Source organism: Callorhinchus milii, unplaced genomic scaffold, assembly GCF_018977255.1.
Source record: "Callorhinchus milii isolate IMCB2004 unplaced genomic scaffold, IMCB_Cmil_1.0 Scaffold1, whole genome shotgun sequence".
In the NCBI taxonomy this organism is placed as follows: Eukaryota; Metazoa; Chordata; class Chondrichthyes; order Chimaeriformes; family Callorhinchidae; genus Callorhinchus; species Callorhinchus milii.
The window spans coordinates 26,884,752-26,905,016 of NW_024704742.1; the positions used below are offsets into that span (position 1 = coordinate 26,884,752).

At 39.3% G+C, this 20,265-nt stretch overlaps 1 protein-coding gene and 1 long non-coding RNA gene across 5 annotated transcripts in view; one reads left to right on the top strand and one right to left on the bottom strand.

Moving 5' to 3' along the window:
• The window catches only part of LOC103181317 (TBC1 domain family, member 14), a 55,816-nt gene that overhangs the window by 9,333 nt on the left and 26,218 nt on the right, over positions 1-20,265 (top strand). For 2 of the 4 annotated variants that reach the window (XM_007897722.1, XM_007897720.2), the window contains exons 3-4: positions 14,594-14,717; positions 15,279-15,293. In XM_007897722.1, coding sequence (XP_007895913.1) covers positions 14,594-14,717; positions 15,279-15,293 — 139 coding nt within the window. Of the gene's footprint in view, positions 1-9,570; positions 9,601-14,593; positions 14,718-15,278; positions 15,294-20,265 lie in introns of those variants that run through there. The other 2 variants (XM_007897723.1, XM_007897721.2) reach the window with 2 other exon arrangements.
• Positions 488-9,353, bottom strand: LOC103181316. Its single transcript, XR_488198.2, has 3 exons — positions 9,207-9,353; positions 7,502-7,780; positions 488-715 (listed from the first exon to the last, which is right to left on the bottom strand). It is a non-coding gene; the product is annotated as an uncharacterized LOC103181316 (long non-coding RNA).

The following is a 20,265-nucleotide window of genomic DNA, read 5'->3' on the forward strand; positions in this document are numbered from 1 at the left end:
GAACTCCATCCCGCAATCCCTCCGCCTTGCCTCATCCCTTGCCTCTTTCAAGACCCATCTCAAGACCCTCCTCTTCGACCGTGCTTTTGATCTCCCTGCTTCCCGCCCTCCACCTCACCGATCCTGACCCCTAGCTCGGGTCCGAAACTCTTGACTCTCCAGCGCCTTGGGATGTCCTCCCGATGTGAAAGGCGCTATACAAATGTAATTTTGTTTTTTAGTATTTTAATATGAAAATGATTTGTTTTTAAACTGCCTGTGTATATTTTTTAAACTATTTGCTGTATATAGTGTATAGATGTTCATAGGTTGAAGTTTTAAAAAATTGAATGAAAAGTGTCATACATCTGCCTTGTATGATGGAAAGTGAGTCCAGGGAAGTGTTTGTAGAAAGCTTTTTGTGGTGACACTGAACTGTTACTATAGTGATAGTGCAGTAATGGTGAGGAATACAAGTTGACTTGTCAGCAATTAAGTATTTTGAGTTAAAAAGTATAGCAGTTTTATTGCAAAAATCGTGCTTACTCTTAGTTTATCTTGCAAACATGCCACAGGGTTTTATTTATGTATGAACCTTCGATTCATATCAAATCATTGTGGAGTCCTGTAGCTCAGTGGTTAGAGCACTCACCTTTGCAAGCGAGAGACCTGGTTCGATTCCCAGCAGGGCAAAGCCTTGGACAAGTTTCCTTCCTCCACATGCCTGAGAATAATCCTAGAGAGGAGGGAAATCAAAGCTTTGTATTAGATTATCTTTCAAATCCTCACTTTGTTCTTTTTAATAATATTTTAACTGAGTGTTCTAGGTGGACGGAAAAACCCTGGGTGTTGTGGATGTTGTAGCAGGAGAGGCCGGTGAGGAGGGCTTTTGAAAAGTCTAATCTGGTGGTGATGGAACCTGGAATGAGTGCTTTGACAACACTGGGTGTATGATCAGGTTAGAGGCGACTGAAATGGCAAAGAGGGACTGGATGTGAGGGAGGAAAGAGAGCTGAGGTTGTGTACTTGTTCACTGAGTTGAAGAGATAGACAAAGAAAATTGAAGACAGAAGCAATGAGACGTTGGATTGGTGAGAGCCCAAGAGAAAATAGCCATAAAGGACAGCTTTCACAAGATCCTCCATCATCAGCAGGTGTGGGCTTCAGTGAGATATGGAAAACAAAATTCAATCAGCACCAGTTTACCCCTCCCCCTTGACCTCAAAAGTAAAGCATATATGTGACTCTAGTTCAAGGCTGACCGTACAACTCCTCCTAGTATTAACTGAAACTGCAGAATATTCTATTTCTCTTAAACGTTTTGTGACAATGAAGTATTTAATGTGTGTTTCAGTTATGAGGCTTATTATGACCAAGTCAGACATCACATCTCATCGTTGAATATTTGCACATGTAGGCGTTGCTTGTGGTTGATCGGTACATAAGATGAACTCTCACTTGCAACCACTTTTCTACAGGCTACACACAGAACAGCCACAATTAAGCTATTTTCTGCACTTGGTATTTTCTCTTCAAGTCAGTTGGTGTGTGAAAAACAGAAGCAGCTGCATATTATGGTCCAGTATTGTGAATGTTGGGAAGTGCTGCACTGATACCATAATCCTGTGACATGATCATGTGAAGTGATGGATCAAAGTGAGTCAAAGCACAATCCGGTTACTTTCTAATCTTGTCAAAACTGTTCTGGACACTATTGATCTACTTAAATGCTTCACAGAAGAAACTGCAAAGCTTCAACAACATAGTGCTTTAGTACAAACTCACTGCACTGTGCAGTAAGTTCAGCAAAGAAAATAGATTATTGGGAATCAGCAGCTATGATGTGAGACTTGTAATCCTGTTGGTGAAATAAGATAAAGAAGCGTACGTTATGCTGTCTGTACACTAACATTTGTTAATGAATGGCGTGGAGCTGAAATGTATTAACAGTAATAATAATGCTTGCATTTGATATAGCACCTTATTACGTCTCAAAACGCTACACAGAATATACTGTAAAGTGAATTGACTATGTTTTGTGGGGGGAATGCAAGGATTATTATAATGTAGTGCTGGAGGTGTGCTGCATTGTTGGAACTGATGACCTTCAGACGAGATTTGAAATTGAGGTCCTGCCTGCCTGTTCAATTGGAAAACAAAGATCCCATAGCATTTTTTGGAAAGAGAAGAGAGTTTTTCCCAGTTTCCTGACTAAGAATTAATTCTCCAAATAAAATTGGTCATTCACTTCATGGTGTTTTGGGACATTACTATGTGCAAATGGCCCAGAAAAACTTACAGTCATTCTACACAAAATAGTGCTTTGAGACATCTTGTTAACATGAAAGGTCCTGTACCAAATGTAAATATTATTATAATAATTATAATCTTAATGCGAAATAATACATTTTGTGCCTTTTATCATGGAGCACAATATAGTATTCCCTAAGATGTTGTGTACATTTACAAAATGCAGAAAGTAATATGTTCAGTAAGGCATTCTCCCACCCACCCAAAGACATTATTCATCAGCATCTGAAAGCGAAATTGTTCAATGTAACATTGAGTGTTAATCTATATCCAAACTTTTATCAAATGAAACGCCCAAAATGTTAGCCTATTTTTATTTTTCAATTGTTGAGTAACCTGTTGTGGATTTGTATTCAATTTATTTTAAATACTCGTTTTTCCTGTTGACTAAAATAGTCTAGAGATCACAAAGGGCCACATACTTGTAAATGTCACATTTTTTTTTGGCTAAAACTGATTTGTACAAAGTGATGATCTTAGAAATCGTAGAACTTTACAGCACATTATATCTCCGTGCTCATTGAAAGAGCAATCTGTTCAATTCCATTTGCCTATCTTTTCCCCATTCTCCTGTAGATTACTTTCTGGATATCTAACCATTTACCTCTTCAAAGCATAAAGGCAAAGAGGGTTCATGAAACTCATGACAAAACTGACAACTGTGGGAATACATGGCTAAAATTTGGATTTTATTCAGAATATGTATTCCAATTCCAATATAAGTGTAAGGGTTGACGGTAGACTCACCAAGCGTATCCCCTTTGAAAGATGGGTAAGGCAAGGATATCATGCACCTTATTCAATGCATTCATCGATGATGTATTGGATGGCATTGATAGGGATGGACTTGGTGTATCTGTTCCAGGTGATCCTGACAGAAATTTGGCCCTTTTGTTTCCACATGAGGACAGGTTGCATAAACTTCTAAACTCTAGTCCCTTGAGTTCAGAAGGTTGAGGGATGATCTGATTGAGATTTTTAAAATAATAAAGGGATTCAATAGAGTAGATACAGAGAAACTATTTTCTCTGGTAAGGGAATCCAGCACCAGGGGGCATAATCTTCAAATTAGAGCTAGTCCATTTAGGAGTGAAATTGGGAGGCAGTTTTTCACCCAAAGAGTAGTGAAATTCTGGAACTCTATCCCACTTAACGCTGTGGATGCTGCCTCCATTCACATTTTCGAAACTGATGTGGATAGATATTTGTAAGGTCAGGATATCAAGGGATACAGGACGAGGGCAGGTATTTGAAGTTGAGGTACAGATCAACCATGATCTTATAGAATAGCGGAACAAGGGGCTGGATGTCCTACTCCTGTTTCTATATTTCCATGATATGCTGTTGGCCAGCTCTCCTGTCCTGCACTCACTATCTCGAGCACTAAACCATTCAATGAGACTTGGTGATGGGTGCCCCAGGCACTCCTTTAGTAATCATCTTAAAGTCATGCCCTCTTGTTACTGACTCACCGACCAATGGAAATAATTTCTTCCTATGAATATAATCAAAACACCTCATAACTTAAAATACTTCTATCCACCTCAATCTTCCCTATTTCTCCTGCAGTGAAAATAGACCCTTTAAGAGTGTGCTCTTAGGTCAAATCATATAATAATTGTTGTCAGTGTAGTGACTGTATTTTGGAAGTGACTGAAACAATTTGCGCACAGTAGTAATCATAATAATATTCTTGCATTTGAAATCTCCTACAAATAGCCAGGGAATGAATAGTAATAATCCCTGTGAAAAAAAATGCAAAATACTACCTATGCTGGAAATCTGTAACAAAAACAGAAGTCACTGGGAACACTCAGCAGGTCAGGCAGCATCTATGGAGAAAGGAAATTGAGTCAACGTTTCTGAATGGGTTCTCATGAAGGGTCATGGATCCAAAACGTTGACTCACTTTCCTTTCTCCATAGATGCTGCCTGACCTGCTGAGTGTTCCTAATAATAATCTCTGTGTTTGATGCAGAGCCTTTCCGGCCAGAAGAAGATATCAAAGTACCTCATAGGACTTTTAAAACATTTTAACAAATGCAATTCTAGGCAAATATGGCAACCAATTTACACACAGTAATGTTGCATAAACGGTCCTGAAGTGAATAATCACTATTATTTGGAGCATTGTTGGCTAGGACATCAGGAGAAATTATTCTTTTTGAGTAGTGCCGTGGAATCTTTAACGTCTCATCTGGAAGGCACCTCTGACAATGCAGCACTTCACAAAGCACTGCATTCGAGTGTCAGCCTAATGTCAGCAGTAAATCTCCTCCTCCTCTCCTGCCTCTATGCCTAACAGCCTTCCTAATCTGGAGACAACTAGAAACTGTACAGCATACTCTAGCTGGGGTTTGACTAACTGCAAGTTAAACGTGACCTCTTTGGTTTTATATTGCAAGTATTTATTTGTAAAACGTAGAAACTCATTAACTTTTTTCACAATTTTTTTCCGGCTGCCTTTCCATCATTAAACATTATATGTGTGCAGTATTAACTGGTTTGCACATATCCATTATGCAGGTTTGTACCAGTAAACTATGTTGGCAGGTAACTAGGTTGAGAGCTGCACCTGAATGGGCAATTTCACTTACTGCCTGTTTTTTTTTCTAGTCGCTATCTTGATCTATTAGAGATGCCAGTCAATTTTAGAGGTCTGCATTGTGTAACGCCACTACCCATTTGAATGAGTAGATGCTTCAACATGTTGGGCTGGTTTTGGTTGTACTCTTGGCAGGGCTTCACAGGTTGACTTGCACTTCAACTTGGCATTTGAAGCTTCAGTTTATTGGAATTTAAATTCTTGGCTAAGATGTGCATCTCATTTCCTGGTGCAGTGATTTTTATGTCCATGGGCCCTTAACTATTTGCAAACATTTCAACAAAACTGCTTTATTAGACCTTACTATACACAAGCTCTGGGTATACTATCTTCACTTGCCCGTATAAGCCCTACATTTGATTTAATAAGATAATTACCCCTAAAAATCAAAAGAACAGTTTTTTTAGACATAGCGTCAAATATTATGGTTTTAAAACCTTTGTTGGATAATGCTCCGCCTAGAAATATGATACTTCATCCGAATTGTACTCTTGTAACTCTGGGATTTAACAAAGGTTATTAATCGAACAGTGTTTACTTAGAACTTTGAAGGTCAAGAATTACACTAGTTTTATAGCCGTCTGGGATGAGGATTAGAATTTGCTCAATTTACTTCCTTATTGATGCATTGCATTTTTTTTGATATAGCGCTTTTCACATCGGGAGGACGTCCCAAAGTGCTTCACAGAACACACTGTAAAGTGAATTGACTGTATATTTGTGGGCGAACGCGGCAGCCAATTGCGCACAGCAATGTCCCACAAACAGTCGTAGATTGAAAATGACCAATTTATTATTGTTTTTGGTTTTGGAGGGATTATTATTAGGCTCCGTGTGGAGTAAGGAAACTTGCCCAAGGTTTCGCCCTCTGCCTGGAATTGAACTCAGGTCTCTCACTTGCAAAGCGAGTTCTCTAACCACTGAGCTACAGGACTCCAAAATGATGAGAGATAAGGTTGACTATAGCCGGGGATGTAATTAGGTGCTATATCAAATGCAAGGATTGTTATTATTACAAGTTGTATTTTGTTTTGATATAGTTTATTTGCACAAGCTGATATCTACCCGATTAGTTTCATAGGATTAGGCGCTATATCAAATGCCAGGATTATTATTATTATAACACTAGCATTAAAGACTAGTTTGAATAAGTCATGGATCAATTATGAATGCCCTGCTCATCTTTTTGGATGTAACCATTTTAACTTAATAAATTGTATTTTTGTCAAGCACCAACTGGTTTGTTTAAATTCTTCATAGATATCGTCTTCTCTACATCATCCTTGCCATTTCCTGCAGTCACCCTATATCAGTCTTGCTTACACTTGTCAGAAAGCAAGTCTTGGATGAGTTATGACATTTTCCTAAATGAACCCCATCAAAATTGAAGCTGTCCTTCTTTGCACCCACTCATGCTTCTTTCTCAATCTCCAGGTTTCTCACACCAGTGCATGGAGCCTATTTGGAACCTCTGTGTTTTGTTCAAGCCTTAACTCTCCTTCATACATTTCATTTGGCCTCTGACCATGTCCTCTTTCCTCCCATTTCCGCAACATCACCCACTTAATAATAATAATAAACCTTGCATTTGATATAGCACCTTATTACGTCTTCAAGACATCTCAAAGTGCTTCACAAGGTATACTATAAAGCGGATTGACTGTATTTTGTTGGCAAACACTTCTTTCACTATCTCACCCCCAGCGCTGACAAAACCCTCATCCAAGCTTTTGTCACCTCCAATCTTGATTTTTCCAACACAGTTTATCAGCTTCACTTCCCAGCTTCACTTCTCAAAACATCCAACACTCTGCAGGTATGTCCTTTCCCACACTCAGCTCCATGAGCTGATCCTTGCCTGGATCGACTGGCTTCTTATTCCCCCAGTGGATCAATGCCAAATGCTTCCATAGCCCCTCATCATCCTAGTTCTGCAACCTCTTATGACCGTAAACCCTTTAATTTGCTTTCAGGCACTTTTCTGCCATCCACTGAAACTTTTTTCCCAAATCTCTACCTTGTCCCCTCCCTCTTCATAGTCATAACCAGCTAAAAGACCCATCTCATTGTCTGAGCCGTTGGCCACCTCCACTCCTTTCCAGGTCAGGCTTCCCGAAGGACACCGTAAAGTGCTGTGACACATTCATCCAACATGAGAATGAATAAACCAATTCAGGCCATCCAGGAGAGCAATTTGCACTGCTCTCAATGATCTCTATAATGTCAGTATTCAAGTATAGCAAAGGCTTGGGGTCTCCTACCTATTTTCTGGGTTGAAGAATGATTAATAAGCAGAGGGGTCTTAGAAGTGAGATGAAATAACAGTGTGTGGAGAGGAAGGGTGAGTTTTTGAATGGCCTATTGTACACCTACAAACAAATCAGTGGTTTGTTGAATCAGCTGCCACGTTAGAATAACTGAATACTGTCAAATATTTGATTCTGTCTAGCTAGCTTATCTCTATTGAACGTCACGGAGCCTCTTTCTTGGTCACTACAAACTTGAGCTAGACTCAGCTTCGCTTATCCAGAGCCATTAGTGCACATGCACTGTTTACATAGGTATAAATGAACAAGCTCAGACTTGTTGGACTGACAAAAACCTCACCAGGAATGACTCTTCAGTTTCCATTAAATAAGGGCAGAAATATATCAACATTTCTACACCAACATGTGTGTCAGCCTGACGCAGTGGTAGCACTCTTGCCTCTGAGTCAGACGGTTATGGGTTCAAGCCCTAGGTCAGAAGTTGGAATCACAATCGTCTAAGCTGACTCTCCAGTGCTGTGGTGGGTGTGTCTTGCAATGTCAGAGGATCTGCCCTTTGGATGAGACATTAAACAGGTCCCATCTGCCTGTTCAGGTGAATGTTCACGATCCCATGGCACTATTTGAAAAGAGAAAGAAGTTTTTTCTGGTGTCCTGGTCAACAATTCTCCAAATAAAATTGGTTACTCCCTCAATGTTTTGCCCACAAAATAGTCACTCCACTTTTTACAGTATATCCTGTGAAGCACTTTGAGACATCTCAACAACATGATAAGGTACTATATCAAATGCAAGGAAGATTATTATTTTTAATAATCTCGTCAGTTAATTTTCCATTCAAAAAAATAAGATTTTAATTTCAAATATTAAGAATACTATAAATTTAGATACACACTAAGACTTTAAAAGGCAATAAGTAAAAGAATTCACACAATAAAAAAGGAAGTTTTGCTGACAGTTTTATTTTGTGACACTACTTTTTCTTCGAGGTACAGGATACATACAAGCAAGCAATAGGACCTCTCTCAATCTCTCCATTTCTCTCTTGGAGACCGGATAGGAGGTAAAATTTGCATTTTGCCCACAAAAAAATACACAATCAATCCAATTTACAGTATATTCTGTGAAGTGCTTTGAGATGTCTCAAAGCCATGATAAGGCGCTATATCAACTGCAAGGATTATTATTAAGAAAAGTGCTAATAAACATTTTGGTATCATTTGGTGAGAGATGGGGGTGGAGGTGGGTAATGTGTGGAGGTGAACAAAAGCAGTCTTGATGAGGCCCTGAATGTGAGGAAGTAAGAAGAGTTAAAGATCAAACCTCAACTCTGATGTCACTGAGGTACTGGGTTTAGTGAGTTTGAAATGGTGGCCAAGGAGGTTGATGATGTTAGAGCAAGATGGGAGGAGACATCAGCAGGAGCCAAGGCTTCCCTGCGGGAGCCAAGGCTTCCCTGCGGGAGCCAAGGCTTCCCTGCGGGAGCCAAGGCTTCCCTGCGGGAGCCAAGGCTTCCCTGCGGGAGCCAAGGCTTCCCTGCGGGAGCCAAGGCTTCCCTGCGGGAGCCAAGGCTTCCCTGCGGGAGCCAAGGCTTCCCTGCGGGAGCCAAGGCTTCCCTGTGGGAGCCAAGGCTTCCCTGCGGGAGCCAAGGCTTCCCTGCGGGAGCCAAGGCTTCCCTGCGGGAGCCAAGGCTTCCCTGCGGGAGCCAAGGCTTCCCTGCGGGAGCCAAGGCTTCCCTGCGGGAGCCAAGGCTTCCCTGCGGGAGCCAAGGCTTCCCTGCGGGAGCCAAGGCCTCCCTGCGGGAGCCATTTCTTCCCTATGGCTTACCCATGTAGAGCTTCTCTCTTGTTATTATTCTATGTCAGGTTGATAACGTGAAGTTTCCTTAGTCAGCAAATCCTGGATGATTTGTCTTGGGAACTGTTAACTTCCAGCCGCCTAGTTTATTGTCCACAGACTTTGGTTTTAAATTTATTGCCTGCGAAACATAAAACTGTCCTCCATCTAAGTAAAATAAGTTCAATATGCCTTTATATTATATATACCTGAAGTTCACTGGCATTCTGATTCCTGTGCATGGTTTTGTTTTAAAATTGAGTTTCAGTAGACAAGCTGACTCATTGAAGTGTTTAGCCCCTCCCGAAAGTATTGTGCAAATTATCAGCCCTTCCTATCCTTTGTTTTGGATTTCTGCAGAAGGAGAGGCAGTGACCTGGAGCTCCCTGAAACTTGCTAGTTCTGTTTAAAAAATGACGACAAAGTAGCATTTTTTTAAACTCTTATTGCTGGTTGTGGCCACAGCATAGCTTTGTGGCTGAACTACGCCCTGGGTCCAACTTTGAAGAAACCCATGTGACTACTTTACTGATCTCAAGAGATTGAATTTTATTGTAGTTTTGAAAACATGGCTGTTTCTCCTTTGCTCCTACTGATAGACAGGTATGGAGCTTCTTTATATTCCTTAAACACTTTATATTGGGATTTGGGGTGCGTTATGAAAGGTGCTCAAGTTTATAGGTAGCCACTATTGTTACATTTTTACATTTAAACCGTCAGGCAATTTTCATTGCATTTGAGGGTGGAACTTTTTTTATGTAATTGTCACGTATAGTTCAGTGTGAAGGGATTAATTTGATCACTCAATTCATGACTGTTTGTGGGACACTGCTGTGCACAATTGGCTACCACGGATCGCCTCCAAAATATAGTCAATTCACTTTACAGTATATTCTGTGATTTCAACATTAACATATTGTCATGCAATTGATAACAATTTTGAACTTAAAATCAGTGCACTTCTTAAAGTAGTGTACATCAGAGTTTAGTTCAGCTGATTAGCAAGTGTTTAGATTTTTGTTTGCACCATTTTCTCCTCCACTTCTCTTTTTTAAACATGGTGCAAAAAGCTATAATTTAGCTCAGGTTCATGACCACTGCCCTTATTGCAGTAATATCTTGCTGAATTGGTCTTACTGTCTGTATGCATTTGGGAGGAAAGTACCGTATGTGTGGTGTCGAATGCATCATGTAATGTGTGCTGCATAATAACCAACCTTTGTACAAATTCATGTTCTGTGTTTGAACCTCACAGACCTGGAATAGAAGTGAAATTAATGTAGTGGACGCTGAGTGGTTTGGGTTACTACATATAGTAACATTCTCTTTCTCAGCTACCTTGCTTTTTTATATTGCTGTGGTCCAAGTGTGCTTTTGCTCTGTCACTAATAATATATGCTTAAGGGTGTTGCTGTCATGTTTGTAATGTGATAACTTCTTCCCCCTCCCTTACCTTGTGATTAGCTGCCTAGAGTAACAACATTTTCAATTATATAGCACCCTTCATGTAGGATAATGTCTTGGAGCGCTTCACAAAGGTGGGGTTGAATGCCAAGCAAGGGGGAGGGGAGCGGGGGGAGGTGACCATAAGCATGCACAAAGGTAGTTTTCGTGTATGAAAACAGCAAAACACTTCATAGTGGAGTGGGAGCAAGAATGGAGGGATCAGAGAGAGTTCCCAAGAGCGGAGGCAAAGTGAAAACATCCAATTACAACAACAAAATTACATTTGTAAAGCGCCTTTCACGTCCAGAGGGTGGGGGCAGAGTGGCAGAAGGCCCGCCCGCCAATGGTGGTCCGGGCGAGACAGGGGACGTGACGTAGGCTGGAGCCCGCTGAGCAGAGGGAGCAGGCAGATTGGTAGGGGGTTAGGAGGTCGCAGAGGTGGGTTGGGGGAGAGGAAGGCCATGGAGAGCTTTGAAGGTGAGAACCGGGATCTTGAACTGTGTGATGGGAAGCCAGTGGATGTAGAGGAAAAGAAGAGGTGGTACAAAATAAACTGCCTCATTTACTTTCATAACGTGCTGCCTCCAAAGGAGTTGTTGTTGACCGCAAATTCATGAGCTAACGTTTATTGAATAATCGTCAGTATAGCCTGAAGATATGAACATGTGCAGACATATTGGTAGTTTTGAAAGGTGTGATTTTTCACGTGTGAACAGTTTTACTGCCTCCAATTGTTCACACAGGAAGCTCATATACTGTATCAGAATAATTCTAGGCCTAGAGTCTGAAATTAAATTATACTAACTAGTAAATTTGTGTTTCAAAACACTGCATCTCTCTCTTGAAAACAGCACTGCTAGTAACTTTGACCTGACCACACGCTGTCGTAAATACTGAAGACTGCAGTCCCAAAGTTAAAAATGGTGGAAATCAGAACTTTTCTCCTATTATCAACCAAGTTATATCCAGTATTACAGTAGTCTGATTAATTTGTACAAAAAGCTAGGTACAGTATTAAAATCCAGGAAACTTGTACTTCACAATATTCTCCGACAGCGGGAGGGGAGGGGTGTGGAGAAGGGAGGTAACAGGCTCCCCCTTGGAGCAAAGCTGGCTTCCAGAGTTACATGTTTGGTAATGGAAAGTCAGAATCAATCTCCTGTGTGGTTTTGGTAGTCCAGGTCCACAGCCAGGCAGGTGTGTAGTATTCCAGGGCATGACTGATGACAGACACGCCAGCCTGGTCAGCACGGTGTGTCCCTCCTGGGAAAGAGGGTTGGAGACCCAAGGAAATATCCACCTCCAGCTGGCATACATGGTAACTCTGGTTTTGGTTTAGATACTCTAAATCTAAATCATCATTAGAGTTCAAAGAGTAAAAAAAAACTGCAAATAATTGGAACTGAACCAACTACAAATATATTAAACTCAACCAAATATTGGCATCAGACTGGCTCCGTTCATAGAACTCTTGCCTTTAATAATAATAATAATAATCCTTGCATTTGATATAGCGCTTTTCACGTCGGGAGGACGTCCCAAAGCGCTTCACAGTTTGAATCAGGAGTTTATGGGTTCAAACCCCACATCAAGACTTGGAACCCTTAGAGTCTGCTCTGAATAGCAGGATGTTGATATATTCTCGAGGATATTCATGATTAAGCAGAATTGTGTGAGCCTACCTGCTGTTAACTGCGTTGAAGCTAGTTTGAAATTTAATTTTTAATCTCTTGACTGTCTATCAGTGGTTCTTGGGGTTGATGAATTTCTTAACCAGGTTTTTGCAGATACAATCAGTCTGGTGGTAGGATGTTAATAATTAATAAATTCTATTATAAATTTTAAATTTTAATACATTTGATTTACTTGGATGAAATATTAACACAAAGGTAGAGGTGTCAGCTTCTTTTAAATATAGACAAGAAGTAAAAAACTCAGCTGACTTCCTCAGATCTCAGTCCAATAATATGCCCTCACCAGGAGAAATATGACTCAATAAAGCTAGAAATGTTTCAGTTGTGGGTATACCCTGCACTGTTGGCTGGAAGAGTCCTGTAGCCCAGTGGTTAGAGCACTCGCTTTGCAAGCGAGAGACCTGAGTTCAATTCCAGGCACAGGGCGAAACCTTGGGCAAGTTTCCTTACTCCACACAGAGCCTAATAATAATCCCTCCAAAACTAAAAACAATAATTAAATTGGTAATTTTCAATCTACGACAGTTTGTGGGACATTGCTGTGCGCAATTGGCTGCCGCGTTCGCCCACAAATATACAGTCAATTCACTTTACAGTGTGTTCTGTGAAGCGCTTTGGGATGTCCTCCCGACGTGAAAAGCGCTATATCAAATGCAAGGATTATTATTATTAAGAGACATTTTATTGGCAGATAACCAATCAGATAAACATTCATGTTTGTTAAATGGAATGAAATGCTGCAGAAATCATAGGGCTGAAGGTTTGAATCCTGGCAACTGATGAAGAAACACATGGAATGTCACAGTAAATCAGTAACCATAGGTTTACAGCACATGATTACGTTTCAGGCTCAAGAGAAATTGGTCTTCATGATTTTGAGAACATTTGAATGTTTGGCCTGAGCAATTTTTTTTAACCATTGATTTTTCAAAAAATAATGAATGGAAAGGTTCAGGATTTTTTTACACCAGATTCTCTGCACTGTTAGTTTCATAGGTTAGTTTTCACTTTACTGTTGTCAAAAGATCACAAAAGAGGTTCAGATAAAGAAGACTCATTTCAGCAGGAAGGTAGTGGAGTAATCCCATTACAGCAACACGCTGTTTCCTAAATGAATCTAGCATCCTGACCCCAGCAGGCATTCCTAGTACTTTGTTCCAGTCATTAATTTATTTCGTATAAGAAGTACTTTCTGATGTCTTCTTGAAATTACCTTTTAGAGTCCTGAACGTTTGTTGTCTTGTTCTGGTGCCTTGGGATATCTGAAAAAATTGTTCTAAGTTTACTTCATTAAATTTAGTATCTTGTGTACCTCTACAGTACCCTTTGAGATTTCTCTTTTCAAAGCTTAAGAGCCCTTGCTTATCTAATTGTTCCTTATAACTCTTCCCACTGACACGGAGGGTCAACATTGATGCCCACTCTGCACTGCCACTTGGGTCTGGCAACCAGCTTACTTGGTGTCAGCCTAGCTCATCTCATAGCACTCATTTCTGAATCAGTAGGTTGTGGTTTCAAAATTCACGTCAGGACTTTAGCTCATAGTCTATGATCCTCCAATGTAATACTCAGGGAGTGCTGCATTGTCAGAGGTAATGTCCTCTTTTCTTTTATAATTTCCTCCAAAACAAAACCCCGGGTAAGCCAAAGCCCATCTGCATCTGAGAACCTTATCACTGGAGATCAGGAAGCTCAGTCCCGATCAAAAATTGAACATAGACTTTTTTGGCCTTTGTCACTTTGTACAATGCCATCATCCCAACTGTACACTACATTTGGAATTTTTTTATTTTTATTGATTTCGAAGGATATATAGTATGTAGCTATGATTATAATTCAAGGAACAATTGCAGATGTCAGTAGCCTTACTTTATAGTGATGGAATAAAATGTTTATTAATCAAAACCTTGTTTGCTGCTTGTAATTTTAATTTGACCTAGTTTTCTCATTTCTTTTTTAATGGGAGAAGTGCAATCTGCCAATATATTGTTTCAAATATAACAGTGCATATTTATTTTTTCGTACATTCAGTCTTAAAGGCACTATTGTCTTGAAATATATTTTGGTGCAGAGCAATAAATATTCATTTGAGAATGTGCACCAAAAACGTGACTATCAATATCAACATATTATTGAATTGTCAAATCGTAATTGCAGTGAAAATGATCCACAGATCTTCCTGCCAATGATCTTACTGTTTGTTTAAGTGGTCCTCAAGTGAGACTGGAAGATGGTGACCTTTGATGACTGCATATAATTTTGAAGCTTTTATCCTCGTATACAAATATGCCTTTGAGACAATTGGAGGTACCTCAAATTAGAGGCTGTTTACTGTTGTGAATCTTTTAATGTATGCTTGAATTGGGAAATTGAAAGATGAAACTCTATTTAATGAAAGGAGCAGAATATCGTACTTTGAATTCATTTTGCTTAGTGACTCCTCCCATTTCTTGCAGGAGTTTATTTGCTAAGAAGCTCAAAGAATCTGCAACTGTAGATCAGAGTCCTCCAGGGTGGAAATTGTTTGGAAAGATACCGACTAAGGAAACACCTCGAAAAGATGCTAAGAAGATTCAGCAGGTATGTCATTGCTTTGGTATCACGGATGCCAAACTTTTCTTTTCACATTTATGCTGTGGAAGTATTCCCCAACAACATTTGTTGTGAAAAGATAAGTTTCACGTTTCTATCCTTTAGTAAAATTGTGCAACACATAATGCACCTAAGTACAAATATAATTGCTTTAGCTTTCTAAAGGACAAAAAATGTCGGACTCCAACATTTCCATACATTCCAATGTAAGGAAAAGATGTGTAGACCTATAATATGCCTTGTGGCAAATTTGTGCTAATTGTATCTTAAGTAATTATTGAAAGTCAATACGAGCATAACTCATTACTTACTGCGAATTAATACTGTTCGTTTTACAAAACTAAGAAATCCCTGCGAATTTGACCCAATTGCTTTTTCTGCACTTCATAAAGCATAAATATAGACTAGTTTGTGTTGACATTAAATGCTACAAAGTTCCAATTCATATTTGGATTTAAATTACATAGATAGGGGTCTTATCAGTAACATTTGATTTATTCTATCCCTCTGCTAATGCAGCTTAGTGCTTCTTCATCTTTTTCTCCACAGACATACAGTGGGATGGTGAGTTCAATAATCTTTTCCTAATAAGCACCCTTTCGTGATCAGCATGCTGCTTTAATGTTCCATTGATAAATGAATTTTATTTGATTCCTTGCTCCCCAAAGATGCTTATACTTGATAGATAGGCACCTGAGAAATAAAAACAGTGTAAGGGATATCGGGAAAGAGGATATTTTTTAAAAAAAGGTAACTGTGACAAACAAGATAAGCTGAATTGTCTCTTCTAGTGCTGGCTGAGAAACATGGTGTCTATGCAAATTAATTTCCTTTTATTATCACTAAAGTATATGTGTATCCACTGTTCCTGTTTCCTAAACATCCATATCCTTACGAACCTGGTTTCATTGTTTCTCTGCTTCCTTTTTATCATCCTGCATGGTTTAAAAGCTTTATTTCAATAACTTCAATCAAGTTATTTTGAATAGAAAGTTCCAGGACTAATTCCAAGAGTACCACATTAATAACGTGAACATTGCAGTTTGACATAATTGTGTGTGATATCCAAACACATCCAGGCGATATTTCTCCATATAAATTTGTTTTTAGATTTTTAAAAATGTGCTTTTGCTTTGTTTTACAAAGTACTATGGGTGTTCATAGTAAAATAGTGTAGTGAATGGGTTTCAGATCTTCTCTGATGATGGGAAGAAATAGCATATTTGTTTTTCAATTTTATAATTTGTGTTCTAGAAGAAAATAAATTGCAAGGGAGGGAGTAGAGAGGAGCTGCGACAGTACAGATAACATTCTGTTCCACTGAACTGTTGTGAATAGTATTTGTGAGGTTCTTTTGGACCTCTGACACAGTGTAATCTTGTTTTACAACAGCATTGGAAATATTTATTTAAGCTATTTCTTGAGGGCAAACAGTCATGAACTACTCAACTGCCAGCAGTCAGTTTTACTGTGAACTGTTTATACAATTAGAAGGCAACTGGTTGCACTTATGCCTGTTTATTTTAAAGAATATAAAACTAAACCATGTTTGAAGTTTTTAACTTGAGAGCATTTCAATTTGGATCTCTAAGATATTTTTAAAGAGACCAATTATGCCTGAGGGGAAAGAACCACTAAGCATCATTCCACCTTGTGCAATTGATACAAAATAAGACACAGGGCTGCAGGAAAACAGAACCCTTTTTTACTTTATTTGTACTTTCATTGCCAGAGTCAATCTGTCCTCGGTTAGAAGACGTATGGTCAGATAAAAAGTAAATATTACTGTTTTTTCTTTCTTCACCGGATTAGTCATCAAATTTCTCTCTTAATGGTATTACACCACTTTCTCTCTGATTGTTTTTGTGAGTGAAACAAGAAGTTCAATTTCAGCTCCTAAGCAGAGGCTGAGGTATCTCACGGTTGGCAGGGTGCAGCAGCTTAGACAATAACTCTAGCCTCGACCTGAAGAGAGCCTTCAAAGACTGTATAAAACTGTTTCTTTAAACCTTCCGTTAAATCGTGTTCTTACCAAGCCTGCTTTCTTCCATATCTGAAACATTGCCCACTTCCTCACCTTAATCCAATCCACTTCTTGACTTTTCCAACTTCTGCTCTCAGGCCTCCACATGCTTCAGATCATCCAGAACTCTGCAGCCTGCATCCACTCTTGCATGAGGCTCTGTGTCCCATCTCCCCCATCCTTGCCCTGCTCCACTGGTTCTCCATTCCCCCAATGGATTCACTTTAAGATCCTCTTTGTTATGTTCAAATGCTCCATGCCCTTGCCCCACTGTACCCATGCAACTCCCCTCCCCTGGCTACTCCTCCACTTTGCCAACTCGGGCCTGCTTCAAGCATCTCTGCTGGTCTTCCCCACCATCAGTGAGCAAACTTCGAGCCACTTTGTTCCTGCTATTTGCTTCTCGCTGCTTTCAAAAGTGGTCTACAGACTCATCTCTTTACCGATTCTCCTTCGCCGTCTCCCCCACATCAACGTCCCATCTCAGACTCCATCTTTCCAAAACACTTTGAGACATCCTCCCTACTTGAAAGGTGTTTAAGTGCAAGTGGTTGTTGTGTGGGCCTCCCAGCTGCCTACCCTCTTGGCAGCAGAGGTGGAAGGCCAACTGTAAATAACAATGGGGAACGCTAACTTTGAAAATTGCCTGCCTTGAGACCTATCTTTTGGACACCTTTCCCCCCCCCCGTTCCTTCACCTTCCTGAGCTCTTCCCACCCCCATCTCTTTGCTTCAAGACATCCTTTGGACATGAGACACCATATATAACATAAAATTGATTTTTAAAAACATAGCTGGAGAGAGAAATCCTTAAAATTGGTTTTGCTTTAGAAATTAGAGCTTGTTGAAATCAGAAAACCTTAAGGTTTGTGATTCCAAAGCTTTTTTAGAAATTGTCCTCTGAAAAATTACTGTATTACTTCTAATATAGTAAACTGGCTGCCGAGTTACTTCCCTTCTCAGTTTCCACTAGTTTCATTTTACTTTATTTGGATAGAATTTCAACTATTTTTATATCGGAGGTATCGCAATTGTGGAATATCAGCATTAGATTATTCTCAAAAAAACATTGCTACCGGAATGTGTTGGCAAACTCAAAACAATCGTGCTCTACAGATGTACAACATGGACAGCCATGCTGACGCTTGACTCCGACCTATATTCTGACCATTTTTCTAGTTCTCCTCACTTGCTGCTTTTTGAGGTTTCTTTGCTGAGATATAAGCTCACGGAAGTTTTTTTGTATTCATTCATCTTTTATGGAAATGCCACCGTGAAGTAGGATTCTCTATCAGCATCTTCCACCTCTCTGCAAAACTCATGTCAGCGTTCTTAAGGAAATAATCCTGCGAGGCTGAACTGCAATGCAGACAGTTTGCTGGAAATGCACAATCAGCAAGAGCAGTTTGATCATGATCTGGAACTTGATATTGTGACATGAAAATTTGATGTTTTCCCCTTGACCCCTCTCCTGTTTGCTAAATAAAATTATTTCTGAGAAAACAATGAGAGAGCCTGAGAATGGCAGCGCATATCTTTGACATAGTCCAGGTAAACTTCCTTTTTTTAGTTCTGGTCTGATACTTTTTTTTAACAAGCACAGTTTAATGCCATATTTGTACTCTGACAACAAAATAAAACTTTCTATGAAAGACGTGCCATTTTGTTTGTGGTCTATCTGTAAGAGATTGTTTCATGGACCTGAAACTGAGTTTCCTATTGCATAAGGGAGGGAAAATGTGCTTCCATTTATGATTACTTGCATAAATTCTGTCACTATGTCTGGCCAAAGGCTAACCAGCAAAATGCAGATGTGTAGATGACAGGTTAAGTGTAAAAATTAGATTAATGTCTATTAATCTAGAAGCAAGCGTTGCATTAATCTCTGTTAGTGGAACTGCGATTGTTTGAACTATGTACTTTTTTCAGAATCTTGGACTGATGAGTGTATACATTTACTGCAGCTTATTTAAGGTGTACAAGTCCAATACTCGTCAGATCATACAAATATCTACTATAATCCCTGTAAAAAGAAAAATTGGTCACTCAATCCACAACTATTTATGGGACAATGCTGTTCACAATTAACTACCACGTCTCGCCCACAAAATACACAGTCAATCTACTTTACAATATATTCTGTGAAGGGCTTTGAGATGCCTCAACGACGTGATAAGGTGCTGTATAAAATGCAAGGTTTTTTTTTAACAAATCATACTTAATGTAAATTTCTACTTCAGCTTCTGTACTTGGGATGGTTTTCAGTTCACTTGTGCATGTGTAAATTAATTTGAGAACCCACAAGATGAAATTGTGATTTAAAGCAAACTGTCAACAGTGAAACCTCACTCCCGTAATGGAGGCAGAATACCACAGGGAATGATTGAAATTGGCAAATAATTTAGGTCCCAATCCTAAAATGAAAGCCAGAATTACTACCAACCAAGCAAAGGCATTACTTCAGTCTCTGATTTTTCTTTATTATATAATTTTACGTTTACTGGCAGGAAATAAAAGCATGTTTGCCATAGCTAAGAATTTTCTCGCTCCCATGCTTTGTGAAATTAATTGTTTAAGAAAATAGCAGTAGTGCTAGTTATACTTTTGACTTTTGTGACACCAAGATCTATTTCATAATCTACAGCTGAGGTTTGTGCTTTTTTTTCCTTTTCCATAATATATTAAGATGATTTTGCATGTGGCAAGAAACTTTGCACTGGTGTGGAATTCAGAAAGCTGGTTCAGCTTGGCTCATCTGCTCCCTTACTTACTGTTTTATGATATCCCCCTCCACATGTTTGTTTCCTTGCCTATCACCTCTTCATTGATATTTTTATCTTTTGTGAGCTACTTCTTCATCATGCCTCCCATTACAGAATATCAGAGAATCAAGATTTTACTGTGCATCACTTAACTTCTGTGGGACTTGGCTCAGTGAGAAAATAGTTCATGAAAAGAGACCTGTAACTGTTCTGGGCTATAAATGAGCATGACTGGATCAGCTGTCATCGCAACCCTGCCTTTTCTGGCATTTCTCTTCTGCTGCCTTTGTAACTTAAATCTATTCTACCTGTCTGACTATTGATATCAATTGTGGAATATTTGACGTTGACCTTTTCCCCCAACATGTATGAAATTCATAAACTTATAGTGAACTGTAGCAAACCACAGAAAACGGTTTATGAGTGAGGTCACCTTGAATTTGTTTGCGGCTTTTCTTCCACCGTTACAGTTGTATTAGTTGCAGGCCTAGTGTGCTCCACCACCGTAGTTTCATGTATAAGAGGGACAAGTGATATTATGTAAGGAATGTGGATAGTCAAAATTTTCAAACATATACAAAACCAAAGCCAAGAGGGAACCAGCATTTTGGAAAATAATGTATGTAGCTCTTAATAATAATAATAATAATAGCCTTTACATTTGATATATTATTACATCATAAAATGTCTCAAAATTCTTCACAGGTTTTTACTGTAAAGTGCAGTTACTGTATTTGTAGGCAAACACAGCA